This window comes from Perissodus microlepis, chromosome 9 (assembly GCF_051167445.1).
Source record: "Perissodus microlepis isolate ML-2025 ecotype Zambia chromosome 9, ASM5116744v1, whole genome shotgun sequence".
Taxonomy (NCBI): domain Eukaryota; kingdom Metazoa; phylum Chordata; class Actinopteri; order Cichliformes; family Cichlidae; genus Perissodus; species Perissodus microlepis.
This window is the reverse complement of record NC_140469.1, coordinates 4,098,009-4,121,282: the sequence shown is the minus strand read 5'-3', so window position 1 is coordinate 4,121,282 and position 23,274 is coordinate 4,098,009. Positions and strand designations below refer to the sequence as shown.

Sequence of the window (23,274 nt, the reverse complement as noted above, 5' to 3'; positions counted from 1 at the left end):
TCCCTTTTACTTGACCCGAACCACAAATCAAATTCCCCTTACATGCTGTGGAATCTCTGATAGCCATCAAGAACCCTTGAAAAATGAAATTTAAAAAATCAAAATTTGCACAAAAGTTTATCTGTGTAATTTTTTTTGTGAAATTGAAAATACTGAAATATAGTTTATTACCTTTTTGATGAGCATGCAAGAAAAATTGCATATCAAGCATAAATCTATGTCCTCCAGGTAATGAACGGATTGGCAGTCGATGCCCCTCACCTACAACGGTTCTGTGGTACAGTACCGGCTGGAACTCAGGTGCGGTCCTCTGGCAACACCATGGCTGTTGAGTTCCGCACTGATGCATCGGTGTCCAGTGGTGGATTCTTGGCTACGTATTCCTCTGATGAACCTGCAGGTTAGATTCTCCTGCGTGCAAAACTAAAATATTATCTACAGAAAAATATAATTCACATTGCTTTAATCATAATACCCATGTATTTTTATCCATGGCAGTTTCTTAAACACGTTAATGCAGGAAACCACACTTATACATGATTTAGTATTATTAATGCAGGGATGTAAGATATGAAAAACATCATTCTGTTATCAAAAAGTGTTCTGCTGCAGTTTCATGTTGTATTGTCTAAATCAGAGGTCTTGGTGTAGCAATTTTTAGATCCCCCAATGGCTTGTGCTCTGACCAGTATAAAGTGGTAGGTAGAGAATATGATGACAGGTGTTAACACGTGTTCTTTCAAATGGTCCAATTTAATTTCTATTGGAAGATAGTGCCAAAAATGACTTTCTATTAGCTGATAATGCTACCTGGCAGAGGGTTGTTTTAAAACATTCCTTTACCAAAAGAAGCAATGAATCACTATGAAAAGACATCGCTACACAAAAACTGTATTTTATTTTATTTATTTATTTTTAGCAAATTCTACATAATTTCTCAAAACAAGAATTAATTACTCTGCAGAAAAATCTTCCCTGTCAGTGTTATGTGGATTAAAATATTTAAAACATTTCATACTCTATTGTATCATTACTATGGATACATGTTTGCAATGGCTCTCCTGTGAAGATATTTCTGAAAGAAAACTGGATTCCATCTTCTTATCTACATCACACATGTTGGGCAAGGTGGTTAGTAACAGAAAACTCTGTTATGATGATAACTGAAGCAGATCTATTTGTTAATGCTAGCTAGCTCTGTTTCCACACAAAGCACAGTTTGTATCTGATTTCAGGACAGGCTGTTTTGATCCAGCAGGTAAATCCAGGGAGCATGTGCACATGCGGTGGATCTGAGCAGAGAGAATAAGAGGCCCAACTGAAAAATGCAAGAAGCATAATCTACTATTAGGAAGCCTGAGTGACTGTAGATCTTAGCTAGTCAAATGACTTGCAATGAGAGTGAGGAAGGATGTGTTATGTATGTCAGCTGGTGAGTAATGAGCTGCAAGTGGATAGGCCGGGAAAGATAAAAGGAACGAGCAGGTAACCACACCTCTTTAACCACAAAAAAGACTTTTGGAACCCAAAGAAAGCTGAAAGTCATACAAGATTATTCCTTATTGGAGGATGATGTTTTTGTAATTGCTGAAGAGTCCAATTACTCTGTCCAATTGCCTGTCCTGTCTGTACCTTAGTATTAATTACTAATAATTATTAATAGGTATCATTTCCAATCAGTAACAGGTCAGTCAGTTACTCGATATAGTCTCAACCACCTACACTTCATTGTGTTTTAATGAAGTGCTGTTCCGTATTGTGTTCTAACATTTACTCTAATCTGATATTTTAATCTGTATTTTGCTAGAATGTGGCGGTATCCTGAATAACCCTGATGGTGGAAACTTCACTTCTCCTGGCTACCTGGTGTCCAACTACAGCAACAACATCAACTGTGAGTGGCTGATTCAGAACCCACAGCACATCAACTCCTCTATTGTAGTGTTGATAGAAGACTTGCACCTGGAGGACCATCAAACCTGTGAAGCAGACTATCTCCAGTTCCGCTTAGGTAAGTCCTAAGTAGGATACCAGACCAATATGACGTATAAATTATGTGTGCAATGAAGTCTATAGCTGCATTTTTATTTTAATTACATAAGCTTGGAGGCTTGAGCTTACTACAAGCTACCATAGGGCGTGAAGCAGGGTATACCTCGGACAGGTCACCTGTCTGACATAGGGCTAGCACATAGAGACAGACAATTATTCACACTTAACCCCATTAATTGCATGTATTCAAACTGTGGGAGGAAGCCAGAGTACACGGAGAAAACCCACGCAAATGTAGGGAGAACATGCAAGCTCCACACAGAAAGGCCCCGGTCAGACGGTGGAGTATAACTCGCTACTTTCTAGCTGTGAGGTGCTAACAGTGCTAACCACCACACCACTGTGCTGCCGTTATTAAAAGAGTCAATTTGGCAAATTGCTATAAGAAATGATCCAAGCCTTAGCAGACAGCTAGTTGGTTGTAACACGAATAGAATTTAGTAAGAGAGCATTTTTATTTATGTATTTTTTTAATTAACCATTACTGCCATTTGAAATAGATTAGGCCAGGCAAAATTGCCGGCACCACCTCAAAAGTAAAGTTTTTGTTTCTTTTGTGAATAAATTATGCAGCTGTGAGTTTCCAGGTTTCGTTATGATTTCAAAATAAATCTTTGCATTATGATATTATTATTATTATTATTGTAGCAGATAAAAAAAACCTAAAAACTCAATGTATCTGTGTTGTGTGTTCAAGAGTGGAAGAAAAAGTATATGAAATCTAGTCTAGTCCTTTCTAATCTAATGTCTCACCTTTCGCAGGTGACTCAAGTGGAGAGCTGCTGGGCAAGTTTTGTGGCCAGACAGCTCTTGTACTTCCTATTGTGGTCTTTACCCCAGAACTCTGGGTCCATTTCCAGACAGACAACTCCAACGGAGACTTGGGTTTCAAGGCTAAGTACTTGTTTTCCGGTACGACTCACACTAATACCTTAATTACCCTATGCCACTATTTCTTTGAATTCGAGACTAGTATTTAGCTAATGTAGCAATCAAGTAGCAGATGAACATTGTCCTTTGATGCATCATTCTCTCTTTTTTCTCTTAGAATGTGGAGGCTGGCAGACAGGTGACGGTGGGGTGTTAGCCAGTCCTGGTTACCCTAACCTCTATCCAAGCCCCAGTCGCTGTGCTTGGCTGCTTGAGGCTCCCGAGGGCCACACTATTACAGTAAGTGTGCACAGTGGCTTGCTACATTAAAACAACTATGTGGACTACAGTGTACAATTGAATGCCCCCTATAAGTGAGCACTTTAGCGACAGTGGAAAGAAAAAACTCCCTTTTAACAGGAAGAAACCTCCAGCAGAACCAGGCTCAGGGAGGGGCGTAAGACAGGAGAAAAACATGCAGTGAAAGAGAGCCAGAGATTGATTAATAATCATATTAAATGCAGAGAGGTGTACAAACACTGAGTGAGAGTGAGTGCTGAGTGAGAAGGGGTGAGAGAAAGAGAAGCGCTCAGTGCATTATGGGAAGTCCCAGCAACCTAAGTCTATTGTAGCAAAACTAAGGGAGGATTCAGAATACCAGGGTGATACAGTACTATGAGGTATTTAAGTTAAGATAGGGCCTGATTGTACAAGACGTTAATTTATTGTCCAAGATGAAGTGCTAACTCGGTGCAACACGATTAACTGAACTTGTCAATTGCAGAGTTTGTGGCTTCACTGCATTAAAAGTGACCTGTCACATTACAGCCATTCCTCTTTGTTTCCCTCTGCACTACAAATTGTTAAAGATGACACTGATTCACCCGAGCAGAATCCAGTTTCGAAAGCAAACTTGTATTCTAGTGCATGGATCTCTTGCAGTCCTCACCAAGCAGTCACTTGTGTATTACTGATTTCAGCTGATTTCAATTTCAAGCTAGCCACTTCTGAATAGCACTACTGAAATGTACAGCTGATTTGTTGTTTATTTTAGCTGCCAAGGTAGAGATTACTGTTTTCGTGTGCAGACTGAAGTGTTTAACGATACCTAGGAGCCTCTTATACTTTTCAAATTTCTTGATATCCATTTCTCTTCCATGCTGCAGCTAACCTTCACCTACTTTAACCTGGAGTCCCACAACACATGTGGCTGGGATTCTCTCACTATCTTCAATGGAGGATCCCCAGGTTCTCCCATTATTGGTCAGTACTGTGGTACCACCTCCCCAGGAACCATCCAGTCAGGATCCAACAAACTGGCTATAGTTTTCCTGGCTGATCATAGTGTGTCCAAAGGAGGATTTTTGGCCTCCTGGTCTTCTGATTCTTCAGGTGGGTCTACACTGCCTAATTAAACATTTTATTCATATTCTTAATACATTGCAGTTGCCTATTCCATGTTTACTCCAATTGTATTATCAGGATCTCACATCTGAGTTAAATTCAGTGAAGCTAAACTAAGACATAGTTGAATATGTAGGATTAAATACAATATGATACAGTATGATGCTGTCACTTTGAACACTGAGTTAGATTATTTTTTTTTATATCCAACATGTCAGAAGGTCATAACTGTTCAGTATTGGTTTTCAGCCTTGTGTACAAATATTTTCCTGAGTATTCAGTGTATGGTTATTCATAAGCGGAAGAGCTATGGGACGACCTCTGAGTTATTTAATGTCTTACATACACTTTGTGCTCGTGTACTCACATATTTTTTTTACTGCCAGGATGTGGAGGGGTGATCCATGCTGATGCAGGAACAATCAAGTCTCCAAACTATCCCCAGAACTTCCCAGCCAATGTGGAGTGTACCTGGAAAATCATTGCCCATGAGGGAAATCACCTTGAGATGAGCTTCAGCAGTGATTTTGAAATTCCAGACAGCGGCGGGACCTGTGAGAGCAGCTATATCAAGGTATAAGCACTTGCACCTTGCAGTAGATTTTTTTCCCCTTTTTTCATTTTAAATTAAGCTTTAATTTAGGGCAGGGATAATCAAATTGCTATTGAATCTTCTTCTTCATATTCATATCAAAAATATTCATCTTCGTATTTTTGTTTTGGCAGATTTTTATTCCTTTTAGGTTGAATTCCAGAATTCAACCTAAAAGGGATTTGTGTCTTTCATGTATTAGGCGAATATGTAAACTAGGACACTGTGGTGCCACTGAGTAATGTGTCCTTCGTATAGGTAATAATATTAATAAAAATATTATCATTATATGCATTATTATTATTACTTCCATGTCAGACACAAGTCCCTTATGGGTTGTGTCAAGAAGGGCATCAAAAGTCTGCAGCGCTACAGTAAGAGTTTGGAAGGGGGCAGGTTGTGTTTTTGTTTGGTTATTTGTTTGTTTTGTTTTAGTTTTTTTTGTTTAAATTATTATTATTACTTAACTGTTCCTTTAGTTTTGTCTCTTATTCTACTATCATCAGTGCAAAAATAATAAGAAAACCTCAATAAACGAAAACTATACAATAAATAACAAAGTCTTAATATCCAGAAGACGTAATCTGTTTTGTCTCCGTTTATTCTATTACACTTTGTATCTGGAAATATGCAATACTTTAGCTTGTTTTCATTTGACCTGCAGTTGCATGCAGAGAAAGCTCTCTGAGCCCCACCAGCAGCGGTCGTTTATTGCAGGGAAAAGAAGACCGAATAGAAGCAGCGCAACTAGAAATTTGTGATTTCTTGTTTTCATTTTTATCCCTTCATCCTTTTCCACTTATCAGGGTCACAGGGAGACTGGTGGCCGTCCCAGCTACCATAGGGTGGGAGGCAGGGAACACCCTGAGAGTGTCAGTCTGATGCAGGGCTAACACAAAAAGAATGACAGCATTCATACTCATATTCACACCGATGGGCAATTTAGAATCACCAATTAACCTAACCCCACTAACTGAATGTCTTTGGCCTGAAAGAGGAATCCAGACTGCCTGGAGAGGTCCCACACAGACGTGGGGATAACATGCAAACTCCACACAGAAAGGCCCTGCCCAGGTGGTGGAGGCAAACTCAGATCCATCTTACTTTGAGCTAACAGTGCTAACTACGATGCCTATTCATTTTCATTTATTTTTGGCTTATGTGTAATACTTACATATTTAAAATCATTAGACAACATTACTATGAATTAGTTGAATTACAAAAAGAAGGTTAAAATCATCAAATCTCTGTCTAAGACTTTGAGTATACTAGTGGCCAAAAGATAAATCACTGAATGCATTATTCTTGTTTAACCGGTTGCCAAGAAAATTCATGGAATACAGTCATTTAATGAAAATAGGCTATATAGGCTATATCTGCAGTTATGTGTAGACCCAACATTATTTTGTAAGTCATCCTGCAGCAAATTAGTAGTATGTTTTAAAAAACAAAACAAAACATTTTTTAGCTTCTTTCTCCTTCTTTTTTAATCAAGTATATTTGCTTTCTGACCTTTGACTGCAGAAATTAGAACATTAGCTTTGATTTTTTTCCCAATAACTTTTTTGTTTTCAAATAAAATTGGCTGCAGAATGGTATCATAACAGGACCTGATTAAAACTGTGCATGTTTCTGCAGGTGTGGTCAGGTCACAGTCAAATTAGTGAGGCTCTGCTGTCTACAGGCTGTGGCTCTGTGGCTCCAGGGTCCATAGTTGCTCCAAATAACATCATCACGAGCCGATTCCAGTCCACTGGAGCCCCTGGCAAAGGTTTCTCAGCCTCCTTCAACACCAGTAAGAACCAGACAGCCAGTACAATTTCATGTTAAAGCTTTGCTGTAATGGCTATTATATCACACACTTTGGTGAATTTTCCTCTTCTAAATAAGTTTAGAATTAATCTTTTCTAATATGAATGTAGAGAAATGTTACTATTGCTATGTAAATGCCATTTTATCTCTGGAAACTTCCATGGGAAGACCCAGTAATTCCATGTTTGCCCATTTGGAAGCCGTTGCAGATTCTCAGTTAAGCCTTTAGAACAGTGACCCAAATGTGAGCTGGTGGACCACAAAGGTGCTGCAGGTGGGCTACAGTAATAACAGAAATTCAGTTTGAAATTATTCAGAAATATGTACAGTCACATATTTATTTAGACTTATTTATTTATATAAAAAGTGAATTAAAACAGGTGATAGGAGGTGGTTAGTTTGTGATATTACTTATTACTTTGACTGTTCTTGTATTGAAATGTGTGTCCTAGTGCAGCTGGGACACACATTGGCCTTAACACTTTGCATATGACCGGGTAGCATTAGACATTTTCAAAGAAGTACTTCACTTTCGCTTGTATTTTGATTAGAGTATAAGTCACATGGCATTTTCTGCTTTGTTTTGTTTTTTCTAAGCAGCCATTCCCACTCTTGGCTTTGGGGATGACTGCTCAAGAAGCTTTACACACATCTATTGTTTTATGTTTGTTATTATGTTTTGCACTCTATGCACATACTTTGTGGGATTTAGTTGGTCAGAAGAAGTCAGAGACTTGTCCTGAAGCCACAGTCTCAGAGTACTTTCCAAAGTAAAAGTATTTTGCTCTATTGGGTTGCATTCATTCTCCCTGTAATTTCTTCAAGGTCTGTTCCTCTGACAAGTAGCTGTCATTCATTGTTGTCTTACAAGAAAGTGGCAGGAGTTGCATGAACATTTGAGAAACTTGATTCTCATACTCAGATTCTACAGTTTTGCAGACTGTAAACAGTTTTTGTATTTAACTCAGTGTTACAGCATTCACAGCTTCTTGAACATAAGACAAAGAGGAACAATTGTGTCATGTTATAGCCTTATTCAAACATTCCAAAATAAATACATTTTTTCACTTCAAAATTGTCCATCTAATAACAAAAAAACAACAACAACAAAACAAAAATATAACATGTACATGTTCACAGTAGAGCTGGGCGATATAAGATTTTTTCATATCACGATATGTTTTTTTCATTTCAGGCGATAACGATATATATCACGATATAAGCCAAATAACTATATTTGTAAGATTTAAATGTGCCGTTGCTCACAAGTAAAATGTGAAATAATCAGCAGCTTGTTTTGATTTAAATATTTATTTCCCATAATAAGTTCAACAGGGTAGATGTACTTAAGAAACATGAGACTTTTTCAGATAAATAAAGGCAAATATTGAAAACTACACAAAAGGCAGCCGCTAAAGCGTTTAAATTTCAAAATAGAAAAACAAAACAGACTACTAAATTGTCAATTCCACTTAGAAACAAAATATTAATTCTAAAAATAAATCTTAGTTTGTTTTACAGAAGAACAGACAAAATTGACTAACTTTTGTCAATATCAAATAAACTGAGAACTAAAAGGAAATTCTCAATCTCTCCTTGTTGTATAGCTTATTTTTTCAAACAGTTTTAACAGTTACTTTAGTCTGACAAAAGCCGAATGACGAATTAGCGCTTTCAGTCAGAAAGCAATTTATTGTATTTCCAGACTTGCTTTCGGCACAATTTACAGTGCACGCTACTCTGTTTTTGTCAGACTTGAAATAGCCGAAATACCTTCACACTATGGAACTTCTATGGCTCTTCCGTTCAACAATCTCTCCGGCATCGGAACCATCATCTGTTTTCTCTTCGGTAACCTTCGGTCACGCTCTCGGTTGATTTTTCTCTAGTCGGCACACTCATTTCCTCCATTATCCGGGCGGCACGGCGGCTGGCTGCTTCCCAAACAAATACACATGTGCGGCTTGGCACTTGTGCTGTACGTAACAAGTCACCTGACGTGACGCTGCAGCTGTGATTGGATCGGCTCTGCGCTAGTTAATTTAGATTGGCTGTTCTTCTCTCTTTTTTTTTTTTTTAAGAGGACAAGCGAGATGAGGCCTATCGCAATAGTTTAACTTTTCTATCGAGAAAAAGTTGTTTCGCAATACATATCGTTATCGTTCTATCGCCCAGCTCTAGTTCACAGCCTTTGCAAAATACTTTGCTAAAGCTCCTTTTCCTTTATTTACCGCTTCAAGTTCTTTTTGAGATGCTAGGGGCTTACCACACCATTCACCAACGATGTCTTTGTACTTTGTTTCATTCATCTTTCTCTCTTGTTTCTTGCTTCTGAAAAACATCCCATGGTATGACTCTGCCACCACCATTCGTCACTGTAGGGATGGTTTTGGCCAGATGATGCGGCCTTCTTTGTTACCTTCAGACATGATGTTTGACATTCAGGCCAAACACTTGAGTCTTTGTTTCATTGCCCCAGGGAGCTTCTCATGGTCTGAGAGTCCTTCATGTGCCTTTTACTGAGAAGTGGCTTCCACCTTGCCACTCTACCATAAAGGCCTGATTGGAGGAGTGCTGCAGAAATTGTTGTCTTTTTGGAAGTTACTTCTCTCTCCACAAGAAAAGCAGAAGCTCAGAGACACAGTTACTATCGGGTACTTGGTCATCTTTTACCCCAGTCTCTCAGACTGGTTGGTCTGCTTTAGCCAGGGTTGTAGTCCTTTAAAAACGTCTTCTGGAGGCCACTCTTTTTCCCCCAGTATGTCATATTAGGGATAAAAAGCTATTTTTTTCCGTTTTTAAAAGTTACTTTTTTAACTTGTTGGTCGGCAGATCTTTTTTGCAGTGACATGGTCATTCTATCAGCATGCAAAGAAAGTCTGTTGTGCTCTTTTCATTAGGATGCGGTGCAAACTTTACAGCTGACAGAGGCCGTGTGGTGTCACCAAATTATCCAGCAGACTACCCATCCAGAGCCAACTGCAACTACACCATAGATGCTGGAGAAAAGACTGTGGTCATCCTCACCTTTCAGACATTTCAAGTTGAAGGTAAGTGTTACAATTAGGGATATCTACCGCCAGTATCCGGTGCCATTATGGCAAACTCAGCAGCCTGCAACAAGTGCTTTAATGTGATACTGTGCAAAGGAGGTAACACCTCGAATCTGATGAAACACCTGGCGACGCATAGCGTTTTTTTAAAAGCTGAGAAATGCACCGTATTTGATAGCTTGCTGCAAGACCACATCTACTACGGGTGTGGTGCCTGTTATCAGACCCGGAGTTAGCAACATCCCCCAAGAACCCGAAGAGGAGAGTCCTGGCCCCTAGCCCTGCCAGTGTAGCAGAAATGATGACGGATGATGATGGCAGCAGCAGCCGTTCTTCTCTGTGTGAGTAGCTTAATGTTGTTCGTGTGTAATTTACGTTGAGTAGCTAGCAAACACCGTCGTAGTTACATGCGGCTGTCTTCTTGTTTGATGGCAGATACTCCCTTCACCCTGGCCAAAAAGGCTAAAATGACCAAAGAAAAATTGGAAAACAGTTAAACATGAGAGGTTTTTGGACAAAGTTTGTGTTTTTTCCATTGTTTAAGCACTGCTTCCAGCCAAGAGTAGGGATGGGTATCGTTTAGGTTTTATCCGATACCAGTGCCAAACCAGTACTTTTGAAATGGTGCAGGTGCTTAAAAGGTGCTCGAACCGGTGCTTAAAGAATGGAGAACACAAACTTTGTCCAAAAACCTCTCATGTTTAGCTGTTTTGTTGTGGGGTTTTTTTGTTTTGTTTTGTTTTGGGGGTTTTTTTTGTAAAAAGATAACAATGTTAGCCTTTTCTGCAGCTATAGGGCATATATGGTATCACTCTTGGCTGGATTAATTATTGATTTAATAACGTGGTTAGCCTACTTAACGTAAATTACACACAAACAACATTAAGCTACTCACGCAGAGAAGAACGGCTGCTGCTGCCATCATCATCATCCGTCATCATTTCTGCTACACTGGCAGGGCTAGGGGCCAGGACTCTCCTCTTCGGGTTCTTGGGGGATGTTGCTAACTCCGGGTCCGATAACAGGCACCACACCCGTAGTAGATGTGGTCTTGCAGCAAGCTATCAAATACGGTGCATTTCTCAGCTTTTAAAAAAACGCTATGCGTCGCCAGGTGTTTCATCAGATTCGAGGTGTTACCTCCTTTGCACAGTATCACATTAAAGCACTTGTTGCAGGCTGCTGAGTTTGCATATTTTGCTGTGAAGTACAGCCAGCCTTTTGACCGCTTCGCCTTGGGCATTTTTAATCTGTAGCTCTGCTCTAAAAGAACGTATGTACCTGGGCCCGCCTACTATCCTCAGAAACGTAAAATGGCTAGAATCCAAAGTGTATCACAGCTCAGGAGGAAAAAAGCACCGAAATAAAGCACCGAAATGTGCGCTGCTTTTTGGTCTGGTTACTACTGTTTATGTCAGAACCGATACCGATACCCATCCCTAGTTACAATTAACACATTTGCATGCAAAATATCTAATTAGATTCAGTAGTTTGTTGAATATTTCCCCCCTCTCTCTGTTGTCTAGCACATTCTACCTGTCTGTACGATGGCCTGAAGATCTACAGTCTTGCTACAAGTGGCATTCCTATTGCTACTTTGTGTGGTACCACCATCCCAGGGAGCTTCTCCACCTTTGGCCCCATGTTGCTCCATTTCTACTCTGACTCTGTGATTACAGACACTGGCTTCATGGCAGAATACACAGCTATTCGTAAGCAATTCAAAGTCAAATTATTGTTATACCCTAATGAGCCATCACCATTTGTTTTAATCAAAATCAAAGAATGGGAAGGCAAAGAACATTTTATAAATTGGAATAAAGTCCAGTATTTTTAATTAAAATTATTATAATTATGTAATGAACCACTTTTCCATTTAGTTACTATGTCAAACTTTTTCAATCCCTTCTACTTTTCTTTTTTGGCTTTTATCTTCTTTACTCTAAGGAGGATAATTTGTAAAATACATATTAATCAATGTCAATATAATGTTTTAAGGGAAAAAACTAAATGACAGATTTTATTTTGGTTCGTTTCTTTTTTGTATTTTCATTATATTTGGCATTAGGTATATTTATTATAAAGGGTGTGGTGTGAGGAGTAGATGCATACATCTAAAGTTGTGATTGTGTGTGTTTGTGTTTGTGTGCATGTACAGCATGTGGTGGTTTCTTTAACAGCACCGCGGGTACAGTGAGCAGTCCGGGGCTGTCCATGACCAACTATCACCACAACATCAACTGTACCTACCACATATGGGTCCAAGCAAACAGAGTAGTAGATCTTAAGTAAGACTACACTGACTTCACTGGCTGCTCTAACCTGACTGCAGTACTTCACAAATGACCTGATATTGTTCACAAATTATTTTATTGTTTTATAAACAGAACCAAATCTTGAAAAACTTGAATGCAGTGTTGTTTTTCAGTTAGCTTTGACTTTTTAAAAAGATTACTTAAAAAATTACATGACATCAGTGCATTGTCTTAAAACTAGAACAACTCTAAACATTTTTTCCCACATATTTCTGTGGAACCTCCTTCACACAACAATGGGAACAAGCAAAGCCTTGGATACATAGAACTTGAGCTGGTTTCATCTGATAACCGGACAAACTGGTGCTCTTGTACTCTGGGCTTTAAGAAATGTTTCTTTTCCACAGGTTTAACACCTTTCATCTGGAGGCATCTTCTTCCTGTCAGTTTGACTCTGTGGCAGTTTATGACGGACCGGACACTCTGTCACCCTTGCTGGGGAAATTCTGTGGCACAGTGCTCCCACCCAATCTCCGTTCCTCCACAAATCAGCTATTCATTGTCTTCAGCACAGATAACACAGTGAATGGGATTGGTTGGAGAGCTACTTACAGTGAAACACTCGGTAGGTGGTAATGACTGTGTATTTTTTTTTTTAATTTTAAGAACAAGTGAACGCCACTTATTCATAAAACTATGCACTTGCACCACACAACTGATGATCTCCTGGGACATTCAGTCTCTAGAGCTTATTCAGAAAAAAAATTGTTCAGCTGAGTGTGTGGATAGAAAGACTCATTTAAAAAGTGAAGTAAAGGAAAAATGGCTGGAGCTGATGGGAACCCCAACTTTGGGGTACAAGACTGCACTTCAAGATGGTAAAAGGACTGGTACTTACTATATAGTACCCTTGTACTCGGGTTGAGCAATCAAAGTGCTTCCTGCTACAAGTCTCATTCACTCAGTCACACACAGATTCATACAACACTGTATGCTAAGCTTTCCCTAACATTCACATACATATTCACGATGGATGCATCAGGGCCACCTGAGGGTTCAGTCTCTTGCCCAACAGAAGACATTACCCTAGTCTGGAGAAGCTAGGGATTCATCCACCAAGCATCTGATTGTGGCGGGCGACTGTGGCCACAATCCACTACATTAGGTCACACCTGTCAAATAAAAACAAATCTGAGGCTGCAGTGGATTTTCCACAGCTGAAGGCAGGGAAAAGGGAAGCCTAGTCTCAGTTTTCCTAAGGCTTTAGATCATGGAGCCAAAACTTGACATCAGTTGTATCCATCCATGGACCAAACCCACCTTGGGTCAAAGAATGGTGACAGTCAAATACAATGTAAAGGGGAAGAGGATTCTCTCACTAAGAGACAGACTTTCACCCACTACACATACCCAGAAACCCACAGATCATCAGCTCAGCTGTTCACCCTGCTTGAAATGTGAGGTAACACCTAAATAGCAGTCCAGGCTAGTTTCCAAAGATCCCCTTGAAGTACGTGATCACTGAGTAAATTTGAATGAAAATTGGCTGATAATGACTCTTCATTCTCATACACTGACAATTTTTGTAAACAACCTTCTCTTAAAGACTGAATATTTGACTTCGGTGCAACTGAGTGAAAAGGGACAGTGAATGTTTAGATTGTATGTACTTGTAAACTTGAGCATTTTCTTAATTTGCATTGTGTGTTGTTGGTGTTTTTTGTGCTTTCTGGGCATGTGTCCACTCTTTGTAGGAATTGATTTAAGGTACAATTACTGTATGCAGTTTGCTGGTGATAACTAAAACAATAACATTAGTCTGTCTTGAATTCTGACTGGGTACCCAGCAGAAACTGTTACAAGTACTATCTAGGCAGTATTATCTATTTTTACATTACTAGTTTGAACTTTCCAGACATTGGACAAGTTCTATTGTTGCTGTTTTAACCAGAATAAACAAGTGGACATGCTTAAATCACTTGCAGGTCCAGCACAGGGATGTGGTGGATACCTTTCCATGCCCATGGGCATGTTTGGTTCACCAGATCCAAATCTAGATGGTGTCTATGAACCACGGATGAACTGCCTATGGACTATTGAGATGCCTGTCAACAAGGCAGTCAATCTGACCTTTGACTCCTTTGAACTTGAGACTTCCACTACCTGCCGCTATGACTATGTCAGAGTAAGTATACTAAGGGCAGATATTTAATGCATTGAAAATTTTCAAGTTCAAATATCAACAGTACTATTTTTATACTAAAACCCAGTTTACACTGGCACAGTGTGTTAGTACATCTGGCCACAAGTGGCTCAATTGACTCCACTTGTGGCCAGATACACTGACCCTACTACTATGACCAAATGAACTTGCTATTATCTGGTATTTCCGCCAAGCTTGTATTAATATTTGTATCTGTATCTCTCTCAGGTTTATGATGGTGACAACATGAACTTCCCTTTGGTTGGGACATTTTGTGGAACCTCTGTCCCTGCTTCCTTCATATCAAGTGGAAACTTTTTGACTGTTCACTTTGTCACTGATGGCTCGGTGCAGAGGCGAGGCTTCAATACTACCTACAGAGAAGTACCATGTAAGAAACATTTTGATACTGCATTGCATTCAAAGTCATATTTTCACATGAAGAGACATGAGACAATATTTTACGTACAAAATCTATCTGCCCTCTTTTTTATTTGGCATTGTGTCTGGTGGCTGAGTGGCTGAGACACTTTTTTTTTATCCATCACAATGTTCAATGGATGCGGCTCTCATGTCCTTACATACATGCAGATATACATGGATTCTAGGTTACAAAAAATGTGATTTGTTAAATTTTGTTATGCCACCGACACAGCTGGGTTGAAGACATGAGCGTACGATCGTGTTGGTTTTTAGATTTTCATAAAATATCTGGCAAGCAATGTCAGCTAGACCTTCAGGCCAAAAGACTTCAGCCCAGTTGAACTCACATCGCTGGTCATGAAATGTTTTGATCATTCTGTGAAAAAATACATCTTTTTTCATCATCTTCAAGTGAAAAACTAATTCTTGGGCAGCAAAACACAACAAATAATATGTTTTTTGTGTAACTTTTATTTTTCAAGATGGATTCTAAAATGCTACACATTGTACATTCATTGAAAATGTGTTGGCTTTCTGTATTATTTGTTGCTTTGGAAAGACTTCTGTGGCACAGAACACACCAATTAGAAAGGTAGTAACAATAGCCAGGAAGTTGTTGGGATTTGCATTAGCACTGTGTGTGGAGCAAGGCAATTAACATAGTGAGTGATGTGAGGCATCCACTTGCCTCTTCCTTTAAACTACTACCATCTGCACGGTGCTATTGTCGCTCTTTGTTCACAAAAAAAACAAACTCCAGACTATATTGTATGTTTTAGAGAATGGCTCGTTACAGAATAAGTCTGGCTATTTTTGGAGGGTTTTTGTTTCTAATTGTGTCTGTCTTTCCTCAGTAATTTGTGGAGGGACACTGAATGCCACCTCTGTTGTCCAGACCGTGACGTCACCCTTTTTCCCTAATGAATATCCTCCTTACACCTCCTGTCGGTGGATCCTGGATGCTCCAGCCCTAGAAACCATCAAAATGTCCATCCAGACCTTTGTCCTCCAGCCTGACCAGAGCTGCTCTACAAACTATCTAGAGTTGAAAGACTGGCCTATGGTGAGTACAGACAGAGACTAGACCAACACGTGCTGTGTCGTTAATACTAAGGTGGTGACTGGACCTCCTAAGCAACTATCACTCTTATCGTTTTGTAGAATTTTAAGATGAAGTTACTCCAAATGTTTTTCCCTTTTTAAAATTTGAAATTATTAAATGTCACTTGCATTAGATGAACTCTTGTAAAATTGAATATGCAGTGAAAAGGAGGTGCACTAATAAGAAGGTGGCTCTGACAGCACACATTATCAAAACTATTTCTATTGGTATGCTAAGGCTATTGCTATGTCTATCATGTAGGACTTTTACTTGAGTAAAGTTGGTGCCACCTGAACAGAATCACAGATGACCAGGCTGCAAAGCACTGAGTAGTCAGGAAGCCAGTCTGAGAAAAGAGGAATTGTGACCACATTTTATCGTCATAGTTTTTGTCTACCAAAAGTCAAATGCAGAGAGGCATAGATCATGTAGAAATTAATAAATACGTTAAACTATTTATACAATTGTTTGTACATCCCTAAACCTCAGTGCAAGTACAGATTGGGATACAGTGTAACAACCCAAAATTACTCAATAGTAACACATTCATAAAACTCTCCCTTTTAAGCTTTTGATGTATTTTGGGAAATGTGTGAACTTTTTGTCATGATATTGATATATTAACAAAAACTAAAAGGTTTCATCAGAGTGTCTTTGATCATGTTCAGTATGAAACCGCCTTACCGTACCAATATGTAGACGTATGGCGTTAGTATCATTCCAATAAGATTCTTGTGTTTTTCAGGGAGACTATGGGCAGTCTCATAAGCTCTGTCCATCAGATGGTCATCTACCAGACTTTTACAGTTATGGCAGAACAATGCATGTGCAGTTCAAATCGGACACCTTTGTGACAGGAAATGGCCTCAGCTTCACTTTTCAAATTGCCAGTAAGGAAGGAGAAATAGACCCAAAATACCCTATTCAAATCATGCCTTTTTATTATTAATAAAATTCAAATTACTTTAAAAAGTGTACTTGCTTGTCTGCATCATCCATACTTATTAAAGTGATACTAATTGTATCTGGTTTCTGATAAGTGCTCTAACTATAGTTTCTGTGTTTTTCAGGCTGTAGCCGAACATATGAGCAGGAATATGGCTACCTGAAGAGTCCAGGCTGGCCTGACATATATCCCAACAACATGGATTGCACCATCATCCTAAAGGCACCACAGAACAACTACATCTCTTTCTTTTTTAACAATTTTGATGTGGAAAGCCATAGCAACTGTCAGTTTGACTTTTTGGAGGTAAACCAAGCAATGTTAATGCAGAGACACAGACACTGTGTGTGTGTGTGTGTGTGTGTGTGTGTGTGTGTATGCTTCCATGTGCCATTTAGAATAGAATAGAACAGAATAGAATAGAAAAGAATGCCTTTATTGTCACTATCAGATGTACAATAAGATACAGAGCATCTCCTACTCAGTGCAAGAGGAGAAGGAGAAGAAAGGGGGTGTGAGGTGCACAGTTTCTATTCTATTCTATTCTAACATGCTGTTCCAATGATTTCCTTCATTCCTTCATATATTATAGAAGTGTCAGATTCAGTGTAATGTCGGTTGGATACCATATTCTGTGTGTGATATGTTTTATCCTCGTTTCCATGATTTTCATCTCTCAGATCCGTAACGGCAGTACAGCAGACTCACCACTGATTGGCAAGTTCTGTGGAAGCACTCTGCCAAGCCCTGTCTTCCCACAATCCAACCAACTCTACCTACGCTTCAAAAGTGACTTTTCGCATTCTCGTGATGGCTTCGATGCCACATGGACATCCTCCCCTCAAGGTCTGAACTGAACTGAATAAAATATCATTTTTAACCAGTTCCTATAAAATATCAGGGGCTTACAAGTCTTTTTTTTTCTTGTTGGCATGACCAACTAAACATGATTTTTTACTATTACTTTTACTCTTTTATACATTTGACATCCCTCCTTTAAGCTTTTAAGTCAACATGTATTTAGAATTTTAAATCCTGCTCTATTTAGGAACTATAAAATATTTTTAGTAGTAGTAGTTTTTGTAATGAAGGAATACAGATTGTTCACTCTGTTCATCCTGTCTTTTTTTTTAACTAGGTTGTGGTGGCACTCTATTTGGAGACCAAGGCTCATTCGCAAGTCCAAACTACCCTGGAACCTATCCCAATAACACCCATTGTGAATGGAGCATCATGGCACCAAGAGGCCGTGTTGTGACCATTACCTTTAACCAGATCAGTATTGATGATCCTGGAGATTGTCAGAACAACTTCTTGAAGTTGTACGATGGCCCAGATACCTCTTCACAGTTTGTTGGACCTTACTGTGGTGTGGTATGTTAAAGAGCATTATTGTAATCTTGACATAATACGGTTTTTATACATTTTACTGCATTGCATATGTCAGAAAGATTTTACGGACTTAGCGTTCCAGATTAGGTACGAGTGATCAAAAGCTCAGTAGAAAGAGACAAGTCAAATCTGTCCTATTCAAACCTCTGGCATCTAGTGTCTGGTGTTGTCTTTGTTATGAACCTGTGTGGTATAATAATGCTATTATTTACAAAATTCACAAAATAGGTTAGGTGAGTCTGGTCAGGGTATTAACAATGTAGAAATAAACTATTAGGCATAAATTTTTCAATGGTAATGTAGTTTTACTACATCTGTAACAGAAAAAGCTAGAAATTGATTACTTGGGGTAAAAAAGTCCTCATAACTGAACACTCCACTTACTGGGTCCATCATGTGGTTGTATCATTCTGTCATGAAATGCAGAGAGATAGGACCCAGATGGAGACTTGTAGTTGACACAAGACAAGTCTTTATTATGGCTAATATTGTCCAGATCACAAATTTATCAAAATTCCAAAAAACAGCAAGCACCAGGATAACAGTGTCAAACAAATAAGATACATATTCTCAAAACACTGTGTCTCTGTGACTTTCAAACCCCAAAACATGTTGCACCAAAGTAACACGTTTTGAAAGTCCATCTTTCACCAACTGAAAAAAAATGCTGTGATTGCAGCCGTTCCCTCTTTAACTCTGACAGTTTGAATATTAACAATCACAAAACTGAGCTAATGTCTCATATTTAGGTGGTTTTGCTAGTTACAGTCATTGTGCAGCTGTACTGTTTATAAAGTTAAAATAACAAAAAGTTTAGATTGAGTGTGCAGTATAAAGTAATTATTGTACTTATTTACCTATTCATTTTGCAATAGATTATGGTGTCATGCAAAAATAATATATAATTTGACAGGTCCATTTCCCATTTCATGCAGGTTTTTTCTTCAGTATTTAGAGTTCTATTGTGTTCATTTCCATATAGATATAATGTTTTCTTTGAATTCTTCGTCAGAATAAAGCACAGACATTGTACTTTGGTAACTATGATTGGTAATGTGTTGTTTTTTTCCTGTTTCTTAGCTATTTAGAGTGAGTCACTGTTGATAGTTTCAGTATAAAAATGTAAATTTCTCCTATTTCTGTGTTGTTTGTTCAGGAAACCAACATTGCTCCATTCACAGCCACTGCCCACCAAGTCTATGTTGTTTTCCAAGGCCAGTACTCCACCCTACCTTCAGGATTCAGACTCACCTGGACCAGCTGAGAGGATGCTCTCTTTCTTCATCTCTGTCTCTCTCCCTCACACATACACCATTACTAAAGCTATGTTATAATGCCGTGTTATAATAAATATATAATTCAAGAAATGCAACAGTGTGCTCAGTTATTTTTATATCAGGTGCTGCTTGTAAAGCAGAATGCTGCTGCATCAACCTCACTCACCTGCTGATGAGTTAGATGTCACAAAATTTATTTATTTTTTATTCACTTATTTTTTGACATGGTGACAAATAAAGGTGTCAATCAAATCAACATGCTTTAAACATTAATAATGACAGCTTTGCGTATTATATTTGTTTTATTGGTTCTCATATTTTAGCAGTGATAAAGATGTTTGTCTAGATGTTTACTGGAAAACTTAAGACAGGCCTGTGCATGTGCCCCTTTGAGAAGAGGGATCTTGCAAGCACTTCAACATTTCAGTCCATAATGGCACAATTTTGGGCTGATCTCATGATCATCATTACCCCGTGAGGCAAAGTCTTGCACCGATCTCCAGACAAATTGTCATGGTTTGCTGTGTGGCAGGCAGGATGTAGGACCCAAAAGCAAGACTCATGGACAATGAAGGCGTGAACTAAAGAAGGCAGCTTTATTTTGACTGTAAATGATTCTTCATACAGAAAACAAAACCTGAAAGCAAGGAACTAGAAATTCGAGCTAAACTACTAAATACTGAGGGCTAAAATACACAGCATAACAAGAGGATGGGGAAACATAGCTGGGACTAAAACTCAAAACACTGAACACAGGACAGGGACTATCAAAGTAAAACAGGAAACACATGGCAGGCACAGAGGAACGGAGCACAGGGACAGGAGAGACATGAGACACAACTGACTGGGGAACAAGAAAATAAACATGAAGACAGAACTAAACTACACTAAATATGAGGGGCACAGGAACACAACCCAAGAACTAGAATTCAAGGAATACTAGAAAACTTAGGGAGCTAAAAGTAACAGTGATAAACCATGATGAAATCAACACTTGGTCACCAACGCAGGACCGTGACACAAATGGTCATTCTACATTTCTTTTATTTCTGAATAATCGTACTAACAGTGGTCATTTTCTCACCAAGCTTCTTGTTGAATGTCTGGTAGCTTTTACAGCTTTGTGCAGGTCCCCAGTCTTGTCGCTCATGTCCTTCTTAGTTTTGTAGTTTTACCCATGGTGGTGAAGAGGTTGGAATGGAACAAATTGTTTCTATGGATAGATGCTTTCTACACATAACGAGTTGAGATCAGGAGTGTCTGCAACTGATTGATTGACTGATTGATTATAATGTAAGTGCCTGATGGGCACACAACCAATCTGTTGGAGCCAGAATTCTGGCTGGACTGCAGGGGATCGAATAGTTATACTTAATGACACGCAAATTGATTTATAACTTTTATGTAATGTGTGTTGTCTCTCTCCATTAAAATGAAACTACCACAAAACTAGAGACTTTTGTTTTGTTTTTGTAAGTGACCAAACTTAAAAATTCAGCATGGGATCAAATAATTAGCAAATGTTTAGCAAGATGAAGTAGTTTGTTGCTAGTTTTAGTAAAGGAACAATGGTACTATTACTAGGCCCTTTTTTTCTTAGGTCAGGAAGGAGCACAGAAGGGTAAAGTTGTTCATGCAACGAGCATACAAGATGCAGCACAAAAACCATGAAACTGTATTGTCAGTTTGCTTTAAAGTGGTCAATTTTGTTTTGTTAGGCAGTGGAAGAACTGGATTTGTTTTTTCTTTTTTTGTTACAAGGTTAAAATATGTCAAGAAGGCAGGTTAACATTAATCCTATAATATTTGTTATCTATACATAGTTTTAACGGCATCCACTTCACTGTTATATAAAAACTAATGTAAATCAATGCATATCTTCACTACTAACTCCCAAAAAATGCAGCTCTGTGTCTTTTTATTCACAAATTTTAATTGCCTTCTAGCACTTTCCAAAGTCTACACGAATCACGTTATAATCTGCCCCATGCTGAGCCGCGACTGATGCAACACTCACTACCTAAGGGCAGTGTCATGACTCAGACGAGAGCAGACATCCAGACATCTGAGCTATCACAGACTCATCATTTTAGAGTTAATCATATGTTACACAGTGACAACTTTGTTAAAGCTCATTCAAAGATCGATAAACAGGAAAACACCTCAAAAATCATACTACTGTGAAAAACCTTTTTACATATATTTACATCATATACTTCAGATAAAGTGAAATGTTTCACTTTGAAATTGTTTTTAATGAATTAATATACATTTTAATGATAATGGGTTATAGTTCGTGAAAATCAGAATTGCTGCATCTCAAGTTATTTCCCAAACTTCATAGACTTGGGGTTATGGTTGGGCCTCTTGTCGGCAGTCCCATTTCAGTGGTCCTAACACATTCATCAGCAGAGTCAAAGGCCAGCAAAATTTTATACAAATAAACCATTAAAAAAACACTAAGCTTGACAGGTTGTGAACTGTTGTGAAAGACAAATACCTACTATTATTATATATTACCTAAGTATTATCGGCAGGCACCAAAAAAGTAATAACCAGATGATGGTTGTGTGTGAAACATTGACAGAAATTGTAGAGGAAATATAAATAGTAAAAACACAAATGGTATAAATGGGAAATATACGTGTGTTTTGCTCACCTGTAACATTCTCAGAATTACAGAAGTGAAAAGCAATTAAACTGGTGAAACAAAAGCCTGAATGATATAGTTGTACCCCCTGATAGATGGTACAGTCTGCCTGTCTAGCAATGAAGACAATGCTTTAGAGCTTCTGCAATGAAGGGGGGCAGTTAAAGGAACAGGCTGCTGTTTTAATGCAATTTAACCTTTTCCTCCTTTCAGTTTAAACTAGGAAACGTAAAACTCATTCTTCTCCTCTGCTCTTTACACTGTAATAATTCTTCTCATGTTTTACTTTTAATCCAGAGCTCTTGGACCTACAGATTCAGTGGCAGTCACTGATAGGTGTAAATGACCTGAGGGCTGAAGCAGCTTTTTGTCTTATCTTGGTAACTTCAGGGTTAACCCAGGGTTCACGTCTTATTAGGGTATAATTTATGCTGCAAACCTTATCTGCTCCAGAGCGGGTTAGACTAAAGATCAGCAGGTTTGAAATCACTGTCTACTGACCAATCAGTTCCCTAGAAAATAGCGGCAGCATTCCTTGGACCTCTGTGTCCAGAGGGCCTAAAGTTTTCCAGTAGCATCATCTTTGCATTTCCCGGATGAACAGTGACAAATAGGAATTCTTAGAAACAACTTTATCATCAAACTTTTTATTTTATTGTTGTATCAACTTTACTATGCTCCAAACTATTAAACGCCACCAAGGCTGCACCTGAGAAAAAAAAAAGAATTGTCTTTTAATTTATTAAAACATTCTCATTTATAGTCTGTCAGATTCTCTGTGTCTTAATGGTAAGGCTATGATTTTGTTAAGTGTGTTAACTTACATAGTTGGCCAATGTGCTATTATTGTAGCTGCCCTTTTACAGTCTCATGACCTAAGTGCACATTGATACTAAACTGCATGATTTTCATCTCACATCAGTGATTTTTTTGAAGAAGCTTTGCTGCTTTGATTCTGTTTAATTTATGTAACAGAAATTAAATCCTGCAGGACCCAGTAAACAACAACATCTTGTAAACAACTGCCAAAATTAAATACAAAATAAATGAAGCAAAGAGTGTTTACAGTTTCTCTTTTATTGTTTACATTAATGCTTAAAAAGGTGTACAAAAAAAAGGCCCTTACCACCCTCCCCCAAAGATCAAATGGTACATCCCCCCCCCACCCCATACAAGCCCTTTTGGGCTGAATGAATGAGAAAGGGGTTAGGGGGAGGGGTAGTGTGAGTTGGAGTCACTGTGG

General features: G+C 38.6%; 1 protein-coding gene across 1 annotated transcript in view; it reads left to right on the top strand.

The window, feature by feature from the left end:
* cubn (cubilin (intrinsic factor-cobalamin receptor)) overlaps window positions 1-19,437 on the top strand; it is a 70,816-nt gene extending 51,379 nt beyond the window's left edge. The window contains exons 49-67 of the mRNA XM_084938768.1: window positions 229-400; window positions 1,808-2,011; window positions 2,815-2,964; window positions 3,101-3,222; window positions 4,089-4,314; window positions 4,713-4,900; window positions 6,557-6,713; window positions 9,631-9,780; window positions 11,310-11,495; window positions 11,942-12,071; window positions 12,446-12,663; window positions 14,024-14,223; window positions 14,470-14,632; window positions 15,519-15,727; window positions 16,512-16,656; window positions 16,837-17,018; window positions 17,393-17,558; window positions 17,851-18,086; window positions 19,261-19,437. Of these exons, the coding sequence (XP_084794894.1) occupies window positions 229-400; window positions 1,808-2,011; window positions 2,815-2,964; window positions 3,101-3,222; window positions 4,089-4,314; window positions 4,713-4,900; window positions 6,557-6,713; window positions 9,631-9,780; window positions 11,310-11,495; window positions 11,942-12,071; window positions 12,446-12,663; window positions 14,024-14,223; window positions 14,470-14,632; window positions 15,519-15,727; window positions 16,512-16,656; window positions 16,837-17,018; window positions 17,393-17,558; window positions 17,851-18,086; window positions 19,261-19,368 (3,312 nt within the window). The 3' untranslated portion in view covers window positions 19,369-19,437. The remainder of the gene's footprint in view (window positions 1-228; window positions 401-1,807; window positions 2,012-2,814; window positions 2,965-3,100; window positions 3,223-4,088; window positions 4,315-4,712; window positions 4,901-6,556; window positions 6,714-9,630; window positions 9,781-11,309; window positions 11,496-11,941; window positions 12,072-12,445; window positions 12,664-14,023; window positions 14,224-14,469; window positions 14,633-15,518; window positions 15,728-16,511; window positions 16,657-16,836; window positions 17,019-17,392; window positions 17,559-17,850; window positions 18,087-19,260) is intronic.
* Window positions 19,438-23,274: the final 3,837 nt, after the last annotated feature.